The following is a 19,682-nucleotide window of genomic DNA, read 5'->3' on the forward strand; positions in this document are numbered from 1 at the left end:
GAGGAGAACAGACTATTCTTTGCCCTCCTCTTCCTCTGGAACTTCATAGCCATAAAGTCTTATTCAACTGAAAAACTGCATGATTTCCAAGTAAGGGTATAAATCCAATCCGAAAAAGTTGACATTCCCATTCGATCTTTACTGGCCCAAAGTTGCAAAAGATCCATAGTTTGGTCAAATAAGCAGATTTTTGAACCAAGGGCTGTTCATGGATACTGAAATGTCCAGCTGGCCTTAAGCCAGTCTGCCGATAAGCAGTTGCCTCAAAGCAAATGCTAAAACATATGTTGCATAGTAAACAAATTACATGTGGCGAGAGCTAATAAGACTATCACCCATTACCTCATCTCCTTACCCACCTGCCGGCTCTCAACCATGCCTTCCTCTTACCCTTTGGGGTGATGGGATATTTTTCCAGGATTCATAGTCTGCTGCATCTCCCTTTCATTCTGCCTCCTGTCCAGAGCTTCTGCAAATAGCAGTACTTTATCTTGGAAGCCGCCCTTCAGTATTTGTGACTGCAGTGCAAAGGGCTAGAAAGTGTTGTTTAAAGGCGCCATTGGAGCTCTCGTCTTTCAGCCTTTGAGCATGCTTCTTTTTTTGATGACTTTGACTAGACCCAAATCTAAGTTTGAGCGAGGGATCTGATTTATAATTTTAAAAGCCACAAAGGCTTTTTAGCACACAATACCAAATTAGTCAACCCTTTAGTAGCCAGACCCATAGTGCCCACTACGTGTAATCCTACTGCAGATTTTTGTGAGTTGCGGCTGTTCTTAATGTTACCATATTCACTTTTTAGATGCCTCATTATCCTACTCGTACTACGCTTAGTTTTGATAAACTCGAAATGCCTACATTATTAGAGGTCAGGCCTAAAATGTGCAATAGTCTTCCTCCTCAATATTCATGTGTAACTAAGGGCGTTGCTGTTGCAAAGTATTTGTTTTCTTGATTTGTCCTAAACCCACCCCAATAAGGCAGATTTTAGGCTGCGCTGACATGTACCAATACAATGACGAACCTTCCTCGCACTCAAATAAAGGTCCCCTTTGGTCTCTCTGCTATGGGAAGGCTATTTGGTCACGGTTCGGGTTCTAGACAGTAGGATTTTGTAGTGCTGACAGAAGCAGTGTTCTGGTTGTCATAATTTTGTATCTAGTCCAACCATCAGAGGTAGGTAAACAGAGCATCTGAACATGTGCAATAGTCACAACTTTTGTTTCAAGTGCTAAGAAACTGCAGTGGAGGACAGTATTTGGATCCATAAAAAATTACTACTCACGCATTCATTTTGAGGCCTAATATGGCACCTGCTTGAGAAGTACGTTATGACAAGATATCCCTCTTTGATTATTTTTAAATTACATTTGCGCTTTTGAGTACCTTCTGCAGAAAATGCTTTTACAAGTGATTAAATGCTTGTGGAGAATGTCAAGTGCTTTGTTTTTCTGATTGATATTTTTGAGATGTGCTGCAATAGTTATGCAATCCCTTGGTGTGAGGAGGGATACTGGTTGTGAAGCTCCCATTACAACTTTCACTTAGCTGTTTTGAGAGACAGTTTGAGAGACAGTTTTGAGAGACAGCTGTGAGTAGGGATACTAAAAAGATTAGCGCACCAACATTTTTAATTAATTGAATCACTGTGATTATAAGGATTAAATTATTGTTACAAAAATCCTGTGTTGTATGGATATTTTGGCAGCTATGAAAGTTTAAGTTGTAGCTTACATTTATGAAATCAATCTCTCAAAAGGGGAACTGATGTTGATGGTACATAACGCCGAGCACATTTCCTCTATAACAGATAAATAACATAACTTGAGATTTTATTATGGCCCTTTGTAGGTAACAAGAGGAACAATGTTCTGTCTATGAACTTGGACCACCACCTCAGGTCACAGGATTCGGGGCAACTCAACATGACTTATTTGATCGACCTCAGTCGATGAAAGACTGAGTGGATCAGATGAGTTTGAAACCTATGGCCAAGGGCCAAAACGTTCCCAGCAGTATAGGATGGAATGCTTATAGACAGATGGCTGTATAGAGGAGGATGCAAAGTTAGTTGTTGGGCTGATGAAAGCACATTTTTTTCTGAATAAATGCAGAAGTTGTGTGTGGGCTGGTTGATCGATGGTGATTTGTTAGCAAATGGATGAATTGGTCGGTATTTGCATATCCTCACTAGGCAGGCAAACCTGCTTCCCTTTTCTTAAGTAAAATGTGAAACATCTGTTTTAGGCTGCCCTTCAGGGTGAAGTTGTGATTTATACATACATGGTATGTAATGTGATGAGGGGGGTTGTGTGGTCAATGTTAACCTGGAGGCAGCATTAACTTAAGCTCAAAGGTCTTTTTTTGTTATTTTATATTCAAAAGTGTCCATGTCCAGTGAGCAGCAGTTGGTTTCCTTGGGGTTTTTGACCAATTAGTCTGCGTGATTGCTTTATCCTTTGTATATGATGCCTCAATCTCAATTTAAACCGACTAAGCAACTGTTGAGAGAGCAAAATTGGTTTACCAATTTAGACAGTTTACCTAATCAGATGGTAATCTTCTGAAGTATTAAATAATTATTTGGAATAGAATGCTGTCCACCCATTAAAAAACTGAAACCAGGCAACATCAAACAACTTTTTTGCATTTGCTTTTCTATTTGTTGGATACATTGGCTGCTCAGGCTCGGCATATAAGCTGTACCGCCAAGAAAAGATTGAGCTAGCCACTTTGTGCAAAAATAAGTGAGTAATCACTTCTGTAGCGGAACAGTACGCCACTTGCTTTTACCGCCCTGGTTTATCCTTTGTGACTTTGCTTGTCTTGACTGTAAGAACCATTAGGGGAAGGTGCCTCCTGCACAGCAGGTTGGGAACGCTGCAGGAACACTCCCCTATATATTTGTCTGTTTCCCATCAGTTGCTTCCCTCTTGGACAGCTGTTATAAGGCCTCCACATCTGTCCCTTCTGCCTCTATAGTGATGGGTTGCTGAGTGTCAGTTTCCTGGCTCAGGTGGCAGCTGTCATTGAAGTGTTTTGTGACTGGCCTCTCATTGCATCCCACCCCCACTGTGAAATGGAAAGGTAATGGTGCTCTCATTGCAGCCACATGCCTCATGATGTAGCTCAGCTAGGAAGGGGTGGTAAAAGCAGGAGAGCTAGCAGGAGGCAGTCTTAGAAGAAAAGTGACTGGAAGTGCTGTGGCAGTCAGAATATCATGGCTGGAGCTCCCAAGCACCAAGGCATGGTCCGGGTAATTCACGGCCCTGTCAGTCATGCATCCAGAACTGCACCCCCTCCGCTAAGCAATGGTCGAAATTCGATGGGTTGGTCCATAGAGTAAAGAGTAGCCCAAGTTGTGGATAGTGGCAGAGCAAGGAAGGCAGAATCTCCTGTTCCAACATTCCGCGTGGCTGTGGCACTCTTTTGTAGGAGCACAAGAAGTGGTGAGGAAGGATGTGGAACTGTGGTTTATCACTTCCAGGACGCCCTCTTATTGAAAGAGAACAGCAAAGCATCACCTTCTGGCGGGTGCTTCCCTATGTGCTGAAATATATATTGTAAAAACCTATAGAAAATTAGTGCACACATCTAGAAATTAACACAGAACCTTTTTAAGATATTTATTTGATTCGTAGCGGGTATATAAAAAATACTACTTATACATCGTATTAACTAGCTGGAGCAATTGCAGCCTTTTGTATTCACACATTGTCTGTACCACGGAAATATTCTGGCTTTACATGCTGCCGTGTTGGTCATTCACTGTGAAATTTTATTTTCAGAACTGGAAGAGTGGAAGCACAGCTGCAGGGTGCTTGAGAACATCAAGCTCAGTCATGAATGTCATCAAATAGCAAATGAAAAAAATGATCTGAATAATCCCACAATTGCTGAGCTATCCAAGCTTCAAGAAGAACTAAAGGTAAGCCTTCTGAGTTTTGTCATTAGACGCCACAGTTCTATTTCTTTCTCGAATGGTTTATTCCTCACCCAGAATGTTGGTGTGTATGATTGGTTTTCGCCACTCTCCCATACATCTCTTCACTCTAGCTATCAGTACATGTACAATGGTCACATCAGGGGCCATAAGGTTTGCATTACATATTTGTATTTCATCGCGATATCTGTTGATGGTACAGTTGTGAAAGACGTGAGGATATGGTGGAGCAGGCAGGAGTGCAGTCGCTCTTGTGGATCCTGCTAAAATAAGCAAATGCTTGCAAGTAAACAAAAAAAAAATCTTCCTGACTCATCATCCATCCTATGGCTGTATTTTTGGATCCTTGCTGGTTTGTCTCCGGTAATGCCCCTTCAATAGGTCTGAGAATCTGTATTATGTAATAGGTGAAGTGTCCCTGTGTGCATCATGGTGCAGCTTAAAACTGGTGCGCCTGGTGCAACTAGGGACAGTGTACACTATTACAATCCACGCGCGGCCCCATGCACAGCTGTGCAGTCTCACCTTCCCTGAAGGCAGCCATTCAGACAGAGCAACTGCTTGAAGCAGACTTTCAGTCTTTCACAGTGCACTTCAAAGCGAGGGACATAGATCTTCCTGCAGGCGTTGCAATGAGTGAATGTGCCCAACTGAAAGCGGATGCCTAAGGAGTCGATGTGACCACTCCTCTCTTGAGATGGTTGTCCTTAGGGGGGAGGTCCACTGACTGTGGCACCTCTTCGTCGCACACAGTGTGTCTCCTGACAACCCTTATGCCTTTGCACCCATGTCCACGCCCCCATGCAAATGATAGCACCATTGTTATATGTGCACCTGCGCTACCTGTTTTACAGAAGAGGCGCACAACCATCCACAGCCCCTTCTGTAATACAACAATGCCCTGGGATGGATAAAACTGGTACACATGCCCATTAAGACCCCGGGCACTGTATATATTACATCCCCTAGTATTCAACCAAGTTTGCATTTTGAGTTTTTTGGGGTTCTTGTGACTAAAGCAGGTATGGCCTCAGCTCCTATGTTTAGTGCTTGGAATCTACATTGGACTTTTATTGTATTGTAATTACATGTCTATACTGCTATCTTATATAGACTTCTAGCTGCAGATTCCTTACCTTGAAGGAATCAGACTGGATCTGGAAACTTTACGTGGGCAGTACCCCTGCATTCTGGTAGGTGGCATTGTTCAGCGCCTAGTGGCATAGTCTATCTCTGAAGTTGCGTGTGCGGTTCCTATGTAGGTGCGTCACAGGTGACGTCTGTTCTTTTCTTTCTGCACCAGTCAGCGCAGATCCTGAGAAGAACTACCCCCCCCCCCAGTCTTTTTTCGACTGACCCTTTTTTGACTTTTTTCAAGACTTATCTCCTGATGTGTTGAGGATGTATGCTAGGAAAGCCGCTTTCAAGCCGTGTGGCGTCTCACTGATAGATGTCAGTGACAGAAACACATTTGATTTGCCTCTAGTGTTTCGAGTGTGACCACGATGCCAAGTTGCCGCACCATGCACTGCAAGGCTTTGAGGGAGTGGTCCCTCAAGCTGCTCGTCGTGCAACGCTCACAATCACAGTCGAGAGGTAGTTCCGGAGATCAGTCGCGGAGCCACTCCAAGTGCTTGCAGTTGAGGTCGTTGGGTAAGTCCCACAAACGCAAGAAGAAAAAAGTCAGAGATCTTCGACTTCACCCAGTCTGTCAAAGTCATCCGAGATGAGGGAGTGTCTTCTGCGCTCGAGGTTTAGCTCTGTAGTGGAGCCAGAGCCTGGGCCATCTCCATGCCTCTCAGAGTTTCTGGGAGCTGGAGTGACCCCCGCCAAGATACTTGAATTTTATAAGGCTGTGCACCTCAAGTTTGTCCCTGCCAGTCTGGCCCCTTGGATGGATCCGGAGAGGCACTGGTCGAGCCACCTCAACCTTCTCCGGCTCCAGTGCTAACCTACTGGCGCTGCCAATGCCTCACAGTGGTGCCATCCTCATTGTCATCCCCAACATTTACTCGGACGGTCTTCATTCGTCTCTGGCGCCGACTGGGGGCAGACACTCCCTATGATGAAGCCAGTTCCTTATTTCTATGATAGGCCTGGTTTGGGAGACAAATGGGAGAGGTCTGCGGACCTTTATGGATACCAGTCAGAGGACCCCGAGGACATCTGGTATGAGGATGTAGCAGATGCCAGTGGTTTAGACACCTCTCCTGACGTAGGCCTTGTCTCTCTGCTCTATCGCTACGGAGGAGGGTGCCTCATTTACAGTGGTGGTGAGAACAGTGACTTAGGTCCTAGACCTTACTCTACCCTTGCGGCAATCCAGGCAAACATCTTGACGGAGGTGCTTCAGCTTCGAGTTCCCCTTTCCGATCCATTGCTCCAATTCAATGAAGCGGTTACTGATGTCCTATACTGTGCCTGGTCCAAGCCCTGTACGTGGGCTCCTGTGCATAGGGCAATTGCCTGCCACCATTGCCCCACCCCAGGGGACCCCAGTTTCCTTATCCAGCTCCCGAACCTCCTGAAAGCTTTCATTTTACCACAGCCAAAGCTGCAACCACTGTTAGCTCGCAGGGTACCTCTCCTAGATATGTCGGACAGCAACGTGGGATTCACTGCACATGTTAACAGAGCGCAACTGTCTTGACAGTCAGTTCCGTTGGGAGAGGCATTTTGCCCGCTCAGTCCTACAGGACTATCTAGTATAATCTGTGTTGCAGCCCCACCTCTGTGAAGGTATCGATTGGGTGTCTATTCTAAGATAGAGAATATTTGCCTAGAAGCCTCTAACAGTTGAACAAATTACTTACCTTCAGTAATGCTTTATCTGATAGTACCTGTATCTAGCTGCCGATTCCCTACCCGACCCACCCATCCTCCCCTCTTTGTGAATTGATTCAGACTGAAGCGCTGTTCTCTTTAACAAACCAGTAGTCCCTGTTCTTCGTGACTCTGTGCTTCTGGCATTGAAGACATCATTACACTGGTGTAGTGCCCATATAGGCACCAAGCATGTAAGTTCTGGAGCGAACAGTGCCACGTGAAGCTGAACGACCCCACCTACCATTGCACAGGGATACTAAACACAAAAATTTGCTGGATGCAGTCTGACTCCTGGGGATATTCTAAGGTTGGGAATTTGGGAGTAGATGGTCTCTACCAGGTAAGGTGTTACTAAAGGTTAGTAACTTGTTCTATTACCCCTGACCAGACATGCAAGAGCTTTATGGCAGGTAGTACACTACTCTGTAACCCCAGTTATTGCTTAACCCAGTGGTTATTGATTACTTTTCTAAATGTGTTTTTATAACATTGCTTTAAAATAACGATGTATGGCTTAGAGTATGTACATAATAGATAAGCCTCTTGGTATTCGTGATGGATATTAAAGCAACAGTTTGTGTATTTGTTTTAAACACTTGTGTCCTTTTTTACTGGAAGAAATGCATCTTCGATTGTTGCACCTGAAGTGGAAAAATAATTCTTCTGTCCAGTATATTTGGCTGCATGAGGCACATTAAACATGCAAAAATAGAGAAAACTCACTATAGCCTTTTATCGTTACTTACTGCCTACCGATAGGAAAAAATCCATAAAAAAAAAAAACATTATAAATTACTCTCACCCACTATGACGAAGCATGCCACTGGATAAACCTAGAGTCCTTGTCCAGATATCTTTATTGATCTGGGTGAGCTCAACTTTGATAGTCAAAGAGCTCTTTAATGAGTTTATGTGGAAGGATCTGAATTTTAAAACTGCCTAAGTAAACTCTTTCACAATGTATTCTTAGGATCCTTTGGCAAGGTTAAAGAAAAGCGATGATGTCATGGAGTATGCCGCTTTGACATTGCTCGGTTTACATTTTTCAGTCTTACAAGTTTGCCTGTACATTCAGGAGGCTTTCCTCCGGATGTTATTATTTGAGAGATCCCTATCATTTCTCCTATTTTAGTGTAGTTGTAGTCCTTCATTGCTGTATACTTTGTGTTCATTTTGCCTCATTCACTCACGTTCAGTACAGCATGCCATTCATACAATCAATGCTGCGACTTTCTTTATATATGTATTGGTTGATTCGTTTTTGAAGCATGGGCCTTCGAAGCTCCTCTGTGCTCTGCAGCTTCACCAGATACAGAACATAGAGAGTCAAATAGGTCTTCTGCGGGTATGAACCTTTGACAAGTGTGACTACAAGGTCCCCCTCCTCTTATGCTCTAGTACATGCAAGAGTTTTCGAATGGATGCAGTTTCCCACAGATTTCTCCCCTTATTAATCCTCATTTCAGGCTTCATAACTGTCTGGAAAACATTTTCACCTGCAGTGACTCACCAGCTTCACCACGTTATGCCACTCAGATCCTGCTGTGACTCTGCCTCCATGCGTGATGTCATCAGAACATACTGGATACAATTCGGTGCGCTGACAGCAGTTATGCTTTTTCACACCTCATCGATGCTGTCAAACGTTCCGAATCTCACTGACCAATTCCTCTGCTACTCAATAGCATGGTGTTTAAAGACTAAAGGCTTCAAGCCTTGCAGTCAGTGCAAGACGATGATGTCTTTCATATCCTTTTGATTGCTGTATGTAGTGTCTGGGGTTGGGAAATGACTTTACAGCATGTGAATCTTGAGCAGCCATACCTCCAAAGGATATCAGGAAGCAGTAGGCAAAGATTTTCTTCAGGTCTTGGGGAGACTTCCAAGAGGATGTCCTCTCCCCAAGTCACTTTCCAGGGAACATTTTCCTGTGAAATCCTTCAGCGAAAAATGCCAGATAATGGAGATGTCCTCTTCCTTGAATAGGCAATCCCTTTGCAGGGACCCTTTGGAGTGTCAGTGTCCTTTCCAGACTCCACACACTACCTCGACATGGAATTCTCACTTGCTCCCCAAACATCTAAAATAGTGAGACCAATGTTTTCTGTACCCTCCGTTGAGCCCTGTGCAGGTCGAGACCTTCTGGCTATCGATGCTGGATGGTTTCAGGATGGGAGCACAACCCTCTGGGTCATTTCCCTGGAGGGTTGAGGGGTCGATGGGTCGACAGACAATGGACTAGCTACAGGTGACTCACTCTTTCTGTCCTCCTATCTGTCACTAGAGAGTCTAGTTGTTCTGCGGTCTTCTAAGTGAAGCAGAACCCAGCACCCTCCCTAAAACTTCCCAGCTGGATAGGCAAGGAAACTGCGATGCCTTATTTTGCAAGGTTTTTGCCTCAGTAGGTTTGACTCTCCACATAGCTAATGCCACTTATGTTTCTGCTGTGCACTCCCTTCAAGCCCCCTCATAGCCACTCTTTGCAGCTTCTCACCCTCAAGATGGTGCTTCGTGTAACCATGACATCGACACAGCATGTTAGTGAGCTTCAAGCTGTCTGAGTCAAACTGCTGTACATCCCCTTCTTCCTGAGAAACGTTTTTGCAGACACAAGTTTCTTTCTTGCTTGTGACTTTGTCCCACATCAGCCAGAACATCTCCTGGCCATCATTTTATGCTTCATCTCACACCTCTGAGGAGGAGGAGTCTCCATCACCTAGACCCCAAGAGAAAGCTGAGCTTTTACATAGAGCATACACTGGTCAGACAGCTCTTTGTTGGGTTCTCCTAAGCGGAAAAAGGCAATGCTGTGCACAAGAGAACCAATCTTCTGCTGGATCGTGTTCTGCATTAAGATCTGTTACGCACAGGCTAAAATAAAGCCTCCTGAAGGACCTTGATGTTCATTCTACTAGTGCCAACGCTGATACATTGGCATCCGGAGTCCTTGTCCTGGATATTTTACAAGCAGCTACGTTGGGCGTCCCTCCATAAGTTCACAACATCCCCTCTCAGTAGACCTGAACAGTCTGGTCTGCTCAGAGGGGCATTTTGCTCACTTTATCCTGCAGGACTTTCTGGTTTGGTTCTAGCCACAGACCCATCCCCAATAGGAACTGCTTTGGTATCTATTCTGAAGATGAGGAATCTGCGGCTAGAAGTCTCTATCAGAAGAAGAGGCTGTCTAGCTGCAGATTCACCACCTACATTCCCTTCCTTCCCGTTCTGTGATTGGACTCTATCAATATTAAGAACCCAAGAATAGAAATCTGCAAACCAGTAATACTAATTTGCTTGTAGGGCTCTGTGTCTGGGGCGTAGACACTCCTCAAAGCAACTAACATCAGCATTGCAGGAGTGGCACCTATGTAGGCTCTGCACCTCATTTCTGGAGGAGAACGGTGCCAGTGCAGAACTGGACAGTGTCACCTACTGAGCGCTGAGGAACTGCTGAAACTTTTTCAGATCCAGTCTGACATCTGGCTGGAGAATGTTCGTAAGGTGAGGAATCTGCAGATAGAGTTTCTATCAGAAACAGATTTACTGAAGGTAAGTAACTTGTTCTTTAGGAAGAAAACCAACTCCTGGCAGAGTTTGTGGGGCTGTGGCTCGCACAGTAGGCCTGGTTTCCGTCTGTGCCAATTCCAACAACAGTATGGGATCGTCTATGGTTATTCTAGGACTGTGCAGTCTCAATAAGGTAGGTGTATCAGTCCGCTCAAGCGCTACAGTAGCTATCACTCCTTTCAGTACAGAGGTGTATTGCCAAAAGGAGTTTTAGTCCCAACCATCCTCAACCGCTTTTGTTGCTTACAGGCCCTTTTGACCCATCACCCCCCCTCAAAAAACATCATCCACTGCCAGCGTAGGGAAGAGTCTCCCATTTTGTCACTCTGTCAGAAGCAATCATGCTAGGTGATCCAGTTGATCTGCCAGGGTTATGTCCTTTCGTTCGTATCATCCCCACCACACCACTTGTTTCCCATAGAGAACCTTCAGGTTCACACATCAAGTTCTGGAAGCAGAATTCCTCGCATTGTTGGAAAAGGGGTCATAGAAGTGGCACCTCTGCCAAACAGGAGCACTGAAATCTATCCCTTCATTTCTTTGTCCACAAGGAGCCCTGAGGTCCCAACTGGTTTATACCACTTTCTAAACCTGTTGATCCAGCAGGACAAGTTCAAGATGCTGTCCTTAAGCCTGAGCCCCTTGACTGTGAACTTGAGAGATTGGTTGGCATCCTTAGACCTCCATGGCTCTTACTTCAGTCTTCTGATTCTCCACACTATAGATGATACTTGAGTTAGTTTCATGGAGAAATCCCTATATTGCTGGTTTGTGTTTTTCCATTTGGACTGATGATAGCACTACTACTCATCTTAACAAAGATGCTCGTGGCTGTTCAAGCTTTGCTACTGATATCTGGAGTTCATCTGATTAGGTAGTTATGTGTCTGGTTGGTGAAGTCTTCGTCCCCAACTGTAGCCTAGGAACATCTGCACCAGTGAATGTCTCTCCTCCAGAATCTGGGCTTTATCATCAATTTCTAAGCACAAATGAGGTCCAGTGAGAGTGATGAGAGACAAATGATGCATTACTCCCAACCTAGTACAAAAATACAAAAGAAATGCCTCCGGTCTACATGGACCTGTTACAAGGCAAAAATAAGTCTCTTGATTTAGAAAAATCCCTACTTCTAAGGGGAAAACCCTAACCCATGTTCATCAAACTGTTTTTTCTTTGCTAGCAATGTCCTAAAGTTCCATTCCCTGATAGAAGCTGGCTTGTATTGGGGGTAGGAGGGAGTGCTCCACGCATTCGTTTTTGAAGGTCTTCCCTCATTGTCAGAAGACATCAGTTATTCCGGTAATGCTTTGGATGTGTTGACTCTCATTCAGATCCCAGTGCTGCAAGGTTTCGCCTCTTGGGCCTGATAGTCTTTTGCATCCCATTGGCGCCTCAAACAAGATGGCAGATAAGTGCTCTCCAGTGGTGCCTGAGGTGGCAGTGGCTGCAACACCAGTGATGTCTCTTGGCTCAGGTGCAGATTTTCCAGTGGTAGCATCAGGATCAGCACTAGTGGATGGACCACTCCAACATTTTAAAACATTTTTGTTAGAACTGGGGGTTTCCAGTTGTCAGAGTATGCACTTTGTACAATCAGAAACCACCACTCTAATCAGGGAAGCTAGATACACACCAAAAGAAAACATTTGCTCACCCTCTGATAGCTTGGCACAGAGCAGTCAGGCTTAGCTAAGAGGCAATGTGTAAAGTCATTGTGAAACACTCGCGCACAAATCCAATAAGTAGAAGTAGACGTATGATTTTTAAAAAAAGATTAACTCAAAAAGTAGTGCTCAAGTAAGTAAATGGCATTTAGAGGTTACTTGAGGTCATGCTGGACCTTGGTAAATGCTAGGTTCATGCCGACCGCAACGAACAGCAGGCCAGCTACACGACTTGCGCAGGTCCCTCTGAAAAAGTACCTTCGATGGGAGAAGTGTCAATGTCGAAGACTCGTTACGTGGAGCAGAGGAGGTGATGCGTAGATCCTGTGGATGGAGCCGATGCGTCGGTTCCGATCTGCACAGTCAGTGAAGGGCTAGTCGATGAACACCTTTGCAATGTAGGTGATGCATCGCTGTTGAGCCGCGCACTCGGAGAAGCGTTGGCATCGAGCAGCACTGAAGGTGGACGATGCGTTATTGTTGGTGTTCCGATTGGCAGAACAGCGTTGATGCTATGTGTCTGATGGATCAGAACAAAAGAAGTCACCTTTCAAGGGCCCAGGGCTGGATTGACACCACTTGGTAGGGCAAGACTCACAGATTTCAGAGTCCTGTTGCTGTTGCAGAGTTGAAGGGAGTTTTTGATGGCCCTGAGACAGACCAGGGTGCAAGCGAGCAAGCTGTTGGAGTCACTCTGGGTTTAAGTGAGATGGATCCAGTCCTTGTCCTCAGAAGGGCAGAGATCAGCAGGCAGCGCAGTAGCTCAGCAAAGCAGGGAGCAGTCCTTTTGGGCAGCAGTCCAGCAGAGTGGCAATCGTTGTAGCACAGCAGTCCTTACTCCTGGCAGAGTTCTTCACAGGTCGTCCAGTACTGTACTGTCTTGTTAGGGTCAGAGGTCAAGTACTTATACCCAATTGTCTATGAAGTGCACTGGTTCCCCTTTCTTTCTAGCCCTGGCTCCAGACTATAAATAGGGGGTAATCAGCCCATTGTATAGGACACAGGAACCTGCCTAGTCAGGTGTGTCCGCTCCCTCTTCCTGCCCAGGAGAAGCTATCAGAATGCAGATGAGTTCTGTCACACCCACCCTTTCTATGTTTGTGGCTTTCTGGGGGAATGCACAAAGTGTAACTGTCACCAATGCCAGATGTGTATTGGAAACTAGCTGCAAGGCATAGAGCAGTATGAGCAGAGAAATACCCACTTTCTAAAAGTGGCATTTCTAAAATAGTAATGTTAAATAACTAGCTGCAAGGCACAGAGCAATATGAGCAGAGAAATACCCACTTTCTAAAAGTGGCATTTCTAAAATAGTAATGTTAAATCCAACTTTACCATGAAAGAGGATTTATCATTACTATTCCAATGATATGAAACATGGCATAGCTACTCCAATTACAGCTTAAAAGTGTAATAAGGAATTCCCGATGTTTACCTATGACAGGAGTAGGCCTCACAAGAGTGAAAAACTACCAGAACATGAAAAACTTAAGTATGTGTCCTAACTTTTACTTACACAGCACACTGCTCTACGGGCTACCTAGGGCCTTCCTTAAGGATGACTTATGTTTAATTAAAGGGAGTTTAAGGTTTGGCAAAGGGTGTTAAATGCCAAGTCGAAGTGGCAATGAACTGCACACATAGACCCTGCAATAGCAGGCCTGAGACTTGTTTAAAGGGCTACTTAAGTGGGTGGCACAATGCGCGCTGCAGGTCTACCTGTAGCATTTAATGTACAGACCCTTTGTACATGGTATACCACTTTACAAGGAACTCACAAGTAAATTAAATATGCTAATTGTGTATACACCAATGATAACATGTTTACAGGGGAAGCACATGCACTTTAGCACTGGTCAGCATTGGTAAAGTGATATGAGTCCTAAGACCAGGAAAAAGATTCAGCAAAAAGTGGAGGGTAAAAGGCTAAAAGTTTGGAGTGACCCTTTAGGAGGGCCATTGTCCAACACTTATATTCCTAGGGTTACTTTGGTCATGGGAGACTTCTTGCTGGGCTGGGGAGCACATATTTGCAACCTAATTGTGCAGGGTTTTTGTCTGGTGTTGGAGTGGCACCTTCATAAAAATGTGCACAAGCTGCGGACAAGTCTCCTTGACCTTTCTCCCTTCCAGCTGATGAAGCAGTGTCCAGATTCTGTCTGGTAACACCACCCCAATCTACTATTTCAGAAGGCAGGGTGGTGTGCAGTTGTAGACCCTTACTGGAAAGAGATTTGCCCATAGACATGGGTGATCACCTTGCAGGCTCTCTCAATATGAGAGTGGGTGCTTGGTCGCCTTTCACTGGAGGGTTATGGGTAGAAGCAGTACCTTTAAAGTCATCTGCTCTACATTGTTTTCCATGTAGGATCTCTTCATCACACCCCAGAACAGAACGTTTCCTCGGCTCTGTTCCGTACACTTATCTCTAAATAGTGTGGGGTGTTTTTCTCTTCCTTTTGCTTCTTATGTCAAAACTGTGAAAGGTGTGGTAGCATTGGCCACAGCTGCTTTTGGTCTTCCCAGACTGGGCAAATTGGGTTTAGTGTGCCGCTCTGTTGGGACATACAATTTTACCAAGTTTTCCTTTCCCACACAGGATGGACTAGCTCTTGCGGCTGGGTAAATCCAGTCCTTCTCTCCAGCCCCATTAGTTACTCCTTCATGCTTGGACATTGAGCAATGCATGCCCAAGTTCTGATGCCTTCCTGCTGAAGTTACATGTCATCATGGCTGCAAAGAAACCCGCTCCAATATCGATTTGTGCAGGTCACTGGACCAAGTTTATTTAATGGTGCAAAGATCTAGCTACTTTTAAATATCTCTTTTCTGATGTCCTGTTTCCCTGTACCCCTTGCACAGAAGGCCCTGGCAGTGGCTACCAGGAAGAGCTATCTGGCTGCCATGTTGGTCTATATTTGTATCCCTGTGCAGCCATCCTTGTTTACGTTGCTAATAGTGGTGCATCTTTTCTCCCGCGTTCATTATTCTCAGCAGGAGCTGAATTTTTGTCTTGAGTTATGGAAAGGCAGGCCTTTTTGAGCAAATGCACAGTTGCCATATTTGACTTTGTCGCGTGAGCTCTCATTATCCTAAATGAGACTACTGGATTTCTAGGCAGCAGGATCGATAACGATGTGGGGGACTGAGTCTGACCCATGTTAGAAATGGGGTCTTTGGTTGACAGTCTGGTTACCCCCTGTTCAAGCAAGGACCCTCACTCTAGTTAGGATAAAAGAGAATCACCCTCAGCTAACCCCTGCTTACCCCCTTGGTAGCTTGGCAGAGCAGTAGGCTTAACCTCAGAGTGCTAGGTGTAAAGTATTTGTACCAACACACACAGTAACTTAATGAAAACACTACAAAATGACCCAACACCAGTTTAGAAAAATAGGAAATATTTATCTAGACAAAACAAGACCAAAACGACAAAAATCCAACATACACAAGTCAAGTTATGATTTTTTAAAGGTTTAAAATAAAAAGAGTCTTTAGGTAGTTGTAACACCACACTAGCGCTGCTAGCGTGAAAATGTACCTGGTTTGCGTCAAAAATAACCCCGCACGGGTGGTGTGCGTCGAAAGTAACCCTGCACGGCTGTGTGCGTCGAAAACAACTCGGCACGGCGGTGCGTGTTGAAAAAGCCAGCCACACGACGATCCGAAAGTCCCGCGGCGCAGGGTGCGATCTCTCAGCCTCCGTCAGCGATGCTGCGCGTCGTTTCTCCTGCTCCGGGCGTCGGTTTTTCGGTCGCGTTTCCTGCGGCGTCGTTTCTCAGCTGCGGAACCGGCGTCGCGTCGTTTTCTCAGCCGCGATCGGATTCGCGTCGATCTTTTCTCCGCACGGCGCTCGGTGCGTGTATTTTTGTCCTTAGGCTGCCAGCCTCTCCTTTCAGGGTCCCAGGAACTGGAAGGGCACCACAGAGCAGAGTAGGGGTCTCTCCAGAGACTCCAGGTGCTGGCAGGAAGAAGTCTTTGCTATCCCTGAGACTTCAACAACAGGAGGCAAGCTCTACATCAAGCCCTTGGAGATTTCTTCTTCAAGATGGAAGGCACACAAAGTCCAGTCTTTGCCCTCTTACTCTGGCAGAAGCAGCACTGCAGGAAAGCTCCACAAAGCACAGTCACAGGCAGGGCAGCACTTGTTCCTCAGCTATCAGCTCTTCTCCAGGCAGAGGTTCCTCTTGGTTCCAGAAGTGTTTCTAAAGTTTGTAAGTTTGGGTGCCCTTCTTATACCCATTTTAGTCTTTGAAGTCACCTTTCTTCAAAGGGGACTCACACCTTCTTGTGAAATCCTGCCTTGCCCAGGCAAGGCCTCAGACACACACCAGGGGGCTGGAGACAGCATTGTCAGAGGCAGGCACAGTCCTTTCAGATGAGAGTGACCACTCCACTCTCCCTCCTAGCAGAGATGGCTAATCAGGAAATGCAGATCACACCCCAGCTCCCTTTGTGTCACTGTCTGGTGTGAGGTGAAAAACAACCCAACTGTCAAACTGACCCAGACAGGGAATCCACAAACCAGGCAGAGTCACAGAATGGTTTAAGCAAGAAAATGCTCACTTTCTAAAAGTGGCATTTCCAAACGCACAATCTTAAAATCAACTTTACTAAAAGATGTATTTTTAATTTGTGAGTTCAGGGATCCCAAACTCCACATGTCCATCTACTCTCTAGGGGAATCTACACTTTAATCATATTTAAAGGTAGCCCCCATATTATCCTATGAGAGAGAGACAGACCTTGCAACAGTGAAAACGAAATTGGCAGTATTTCACTGTCAGGACATATAAACCACATTACTATATGTCCTACCTTATCCATACACTGCACCCTGCCCTTGGGGCTACCTAGGGCCTACCTTAGGGGTGCCTTACATGTAAGGAAAGGGAAGGTTTAGGCCTGGCAAGTGGGTACACTTGCCAAGTCGAATTTACAGTGTAAAAATACACATACAGACACTGCAGGGGCAGGTCTGAGACATGATTACAGAGCTACTTATGTGGGTGGCACAACCAGTGCTGCAGGCCCACTAGTAGCATTTGATTTACAGGCCCTGGCACCTCTAGTGCACATTACTAGGGACTTACTAGTAATTCAAATATGCCAATCATGGATGAACCACTTACATACAATTTAAACAGGAGCACTTGCACTTTAGCACTGGTTAGCAGTGGTAAAGTGCCCAGAGTAACAAAAACAGCAAAGTCAGAGTCCAGCACACATCAACAACCTGGGGAACAGAGGCAAAAAGTTAAGGGAGACCACGCCAAGGATGAAAAGTCTAACAACCCACTTGTAAAGAACTCTGTCACCCTAAATCTGGTTTTTGCTCCGGCTACCTAGCAGTGCCTCATTTCTCCCAGGGGGAGGAAGTGATTAGGCAGCCGAGCGCATGACATCTTTGGAACTTCTCAGGGAAGTCGTGGTCACTCAGATCCAAACCAACTCTCTCATTTACAATATGGTCTCATATACAAATGACAAAGACAGTATAAGTTTTATATAATGTTTTAATAAAACGACTGTATTTTAGATAATAAGGCGTGAGCCGCAATAACCAGAACAATACAACATAGTAGGATTGAAATAGTCACCAGGAGAGTAAAACATAAGAACAAAGCTATCATATTGCCTAACAGTTTCTACTCTCCCTCTGCTTGTTCTATTTAGAGCACAGCATGTTAAGCTTCTAGCTTGCCTTTCTGAATCACTGGGGAGACATAAGCCCTCATACCTGAGCAAAGGCCTGTGATCTGGTTCAGCATCTGCAACGAGGCAGTCCGCGTCTAGTTGTGGGTCTCTGGTCGGAATCTCCCTCTTGCATGTATTGGGACAAGGAAGTGATTTTATAACTAACATGTCATCGTGATCACAAAATGTCCCTACGCAGGAATGCCAAATCTAAACTCCTACCACGTCTATCGGCAATGTACCAGACTGTATCCTTGACTGAAGCACAGAGTGAATGTTATGAAGAACTCCAGTGCTGAAGTAGGCAAAACAGTGTGTTATGAATAAAAAACAACACCGTAGAACTGGCTATTTGAAAAATAACAGTACGAAGCCTAATAAAAAGCATTTAGAGCAAAGTGCACAGAGGCTCTAAGCTGTCAGCAAATGAATAAAATACATTCAGGGCAAAGTGCACAAAGGCCTAAAGCCTGAAGCTAATGCGCAAAGTATACGTAAAACTAACCACACTACACCCTCCCCTTGTCGGTAGCAAGTGGTTCCAATAACATAAAAACATGCCCCAAACATAAACAATATATTTCGACAAGGTAAGAAGACAACAAAGTCATAAATTTAGGAAACATGTGACGATAAAGCCAAATTCAATATAGTGTCAACTTTGCCGAAGAACAAAATCCAATTGTCAGACAGAAGCAATAGAACGTAGGAGCTCCTCCACTTCGATATATGTTAATATCGGAAGATCCACGCCACAAAGTACCATGGAGCAGGTGTGTTCCAAAGCCCCAAAACCATTCAGGGCGGCACCCCGTTCAGGGCCAATGAAAGAGACAATACCATCTTCCTCCAGGAAGGGAATATCATAAACTGCCTCACGAAGCAAACGCAACCGTAGTGCACAAGTCTTGGAATGAGCCCTAATCGGGAACATCAACAGATCAGGATCGACCACTGGAGGGCGCTGCAGTGAGAGACAGAAAGCCAGTGCATGTTCAAACGAGCACCAAAGGCACTGAAACACGGGTTGCACACAATCCAAAACCAGTCTGAATGACAGAGACCAGTCACACTCCAAATGGCCCAGGAGTGTAGCTCCAAAATGCTGCATCATGCGTTCACGACACAGCTGCGCTGACTTGAGCAGCAATATAGGATCTCGTCGTGGCGGGACAGCCATTGCGAAAAAATAGCAACAATAGCAAGACTCCAGCTAACAAAGCCAAAGTAATCGGGAAACCCCCAAAAATGCTTCCAAAAATAGAGTGTATAGCTGAAGGTATCAAACCGAATATGGAAGAGAAAGGTGTGAGCGAAACCAACACCAACGGCTTTGAAAAAATGAGCAATACCAGCAGTGCTGGATGCATTAAATATACGTCCCACAAGTTCACCAAAGTGACTTGGAAAGTTAGTATTCAAAAGGGACTGTATCTCCGCCGATGACCTTGCCACCTGAAGTGCGTAGGTCTCGCTAGCAGATGTAAGGGCCACATGCTTTTGAAACAATAAAGCTTTCAGCCGACTCAACTTGTCGAAATCAACCTTGGAAGTAGCAATATGAGGCCAGATGTCCGCTACCTCCCTAATTTGAGTGGGGGGAAACAACACATTCCCGCAGCACGTAACGGCCTTGTTGACAACGACAACGTAAACTATTCCGGCACGCATGCCACAGAGTTCGCTGTTAAGAACAATGTAACTGCCGTTAGAAAGCACCTGGAAAGTGTTTTTAATAACCGGGACTGGAACACCCTTTAAATAACAAGCTAAGTTAGCAATTGAAGCGTTACACGCTCCGTGCACGGACAGCTGTTTACAAACCATGGAATGGCTGACAGAAGCTTCGCATTCGCTACCGCTAAGAAAAGCCTCCCTCAAACCATTAACACATCTGTATTGTAAGGGAAGCTCCCACACCTCGTGTATGTAACTGTCTCCCAATAGTTCATATCTACCCACCGGAATGTGCTTCAAAAAAGAAGGAA

At 45.2% G+C, this 19,682-nt stretch overlaps 1 protein-coding gene across 1 annotated transcript in view; it reads left to right on the forward strand.

The window, feature by feature from the left end:
- Window positions 1-19,682, forward strand: part of KIF20B (kinesin family member 20B) — a 434,415-nt gene that overhangs the window by 291,196 nt on the left and 123,537 nt on the right. Inside the window, exon 25 of the mRNA XM_069239865.1 lies at window positions 3,789-3,928. Within this exon, the coding sequence (XP_069095966.1) occupies window positions 3,789-3,928 (140 nt within the window). The remainder of the gene's footprint in view (window positions 1-3,788; window positions 3,929-19,682) is intronic.

Source organism: Pleurodeles waltl, chromosome 6 (genome assembly GCF_031143425.1).
Source record: "Pleurodeles waltl isolate 20211129_DDA chromosome 6, aPleWal1.hap1.20221129, whole genome shotgun sequence".
Lineage (NCBI taxonomy): Eukaryota > Metazoa > Chordata > Amphibia > Caudata > Salamandridae > Pleurodeles > Pleurodeles waltl.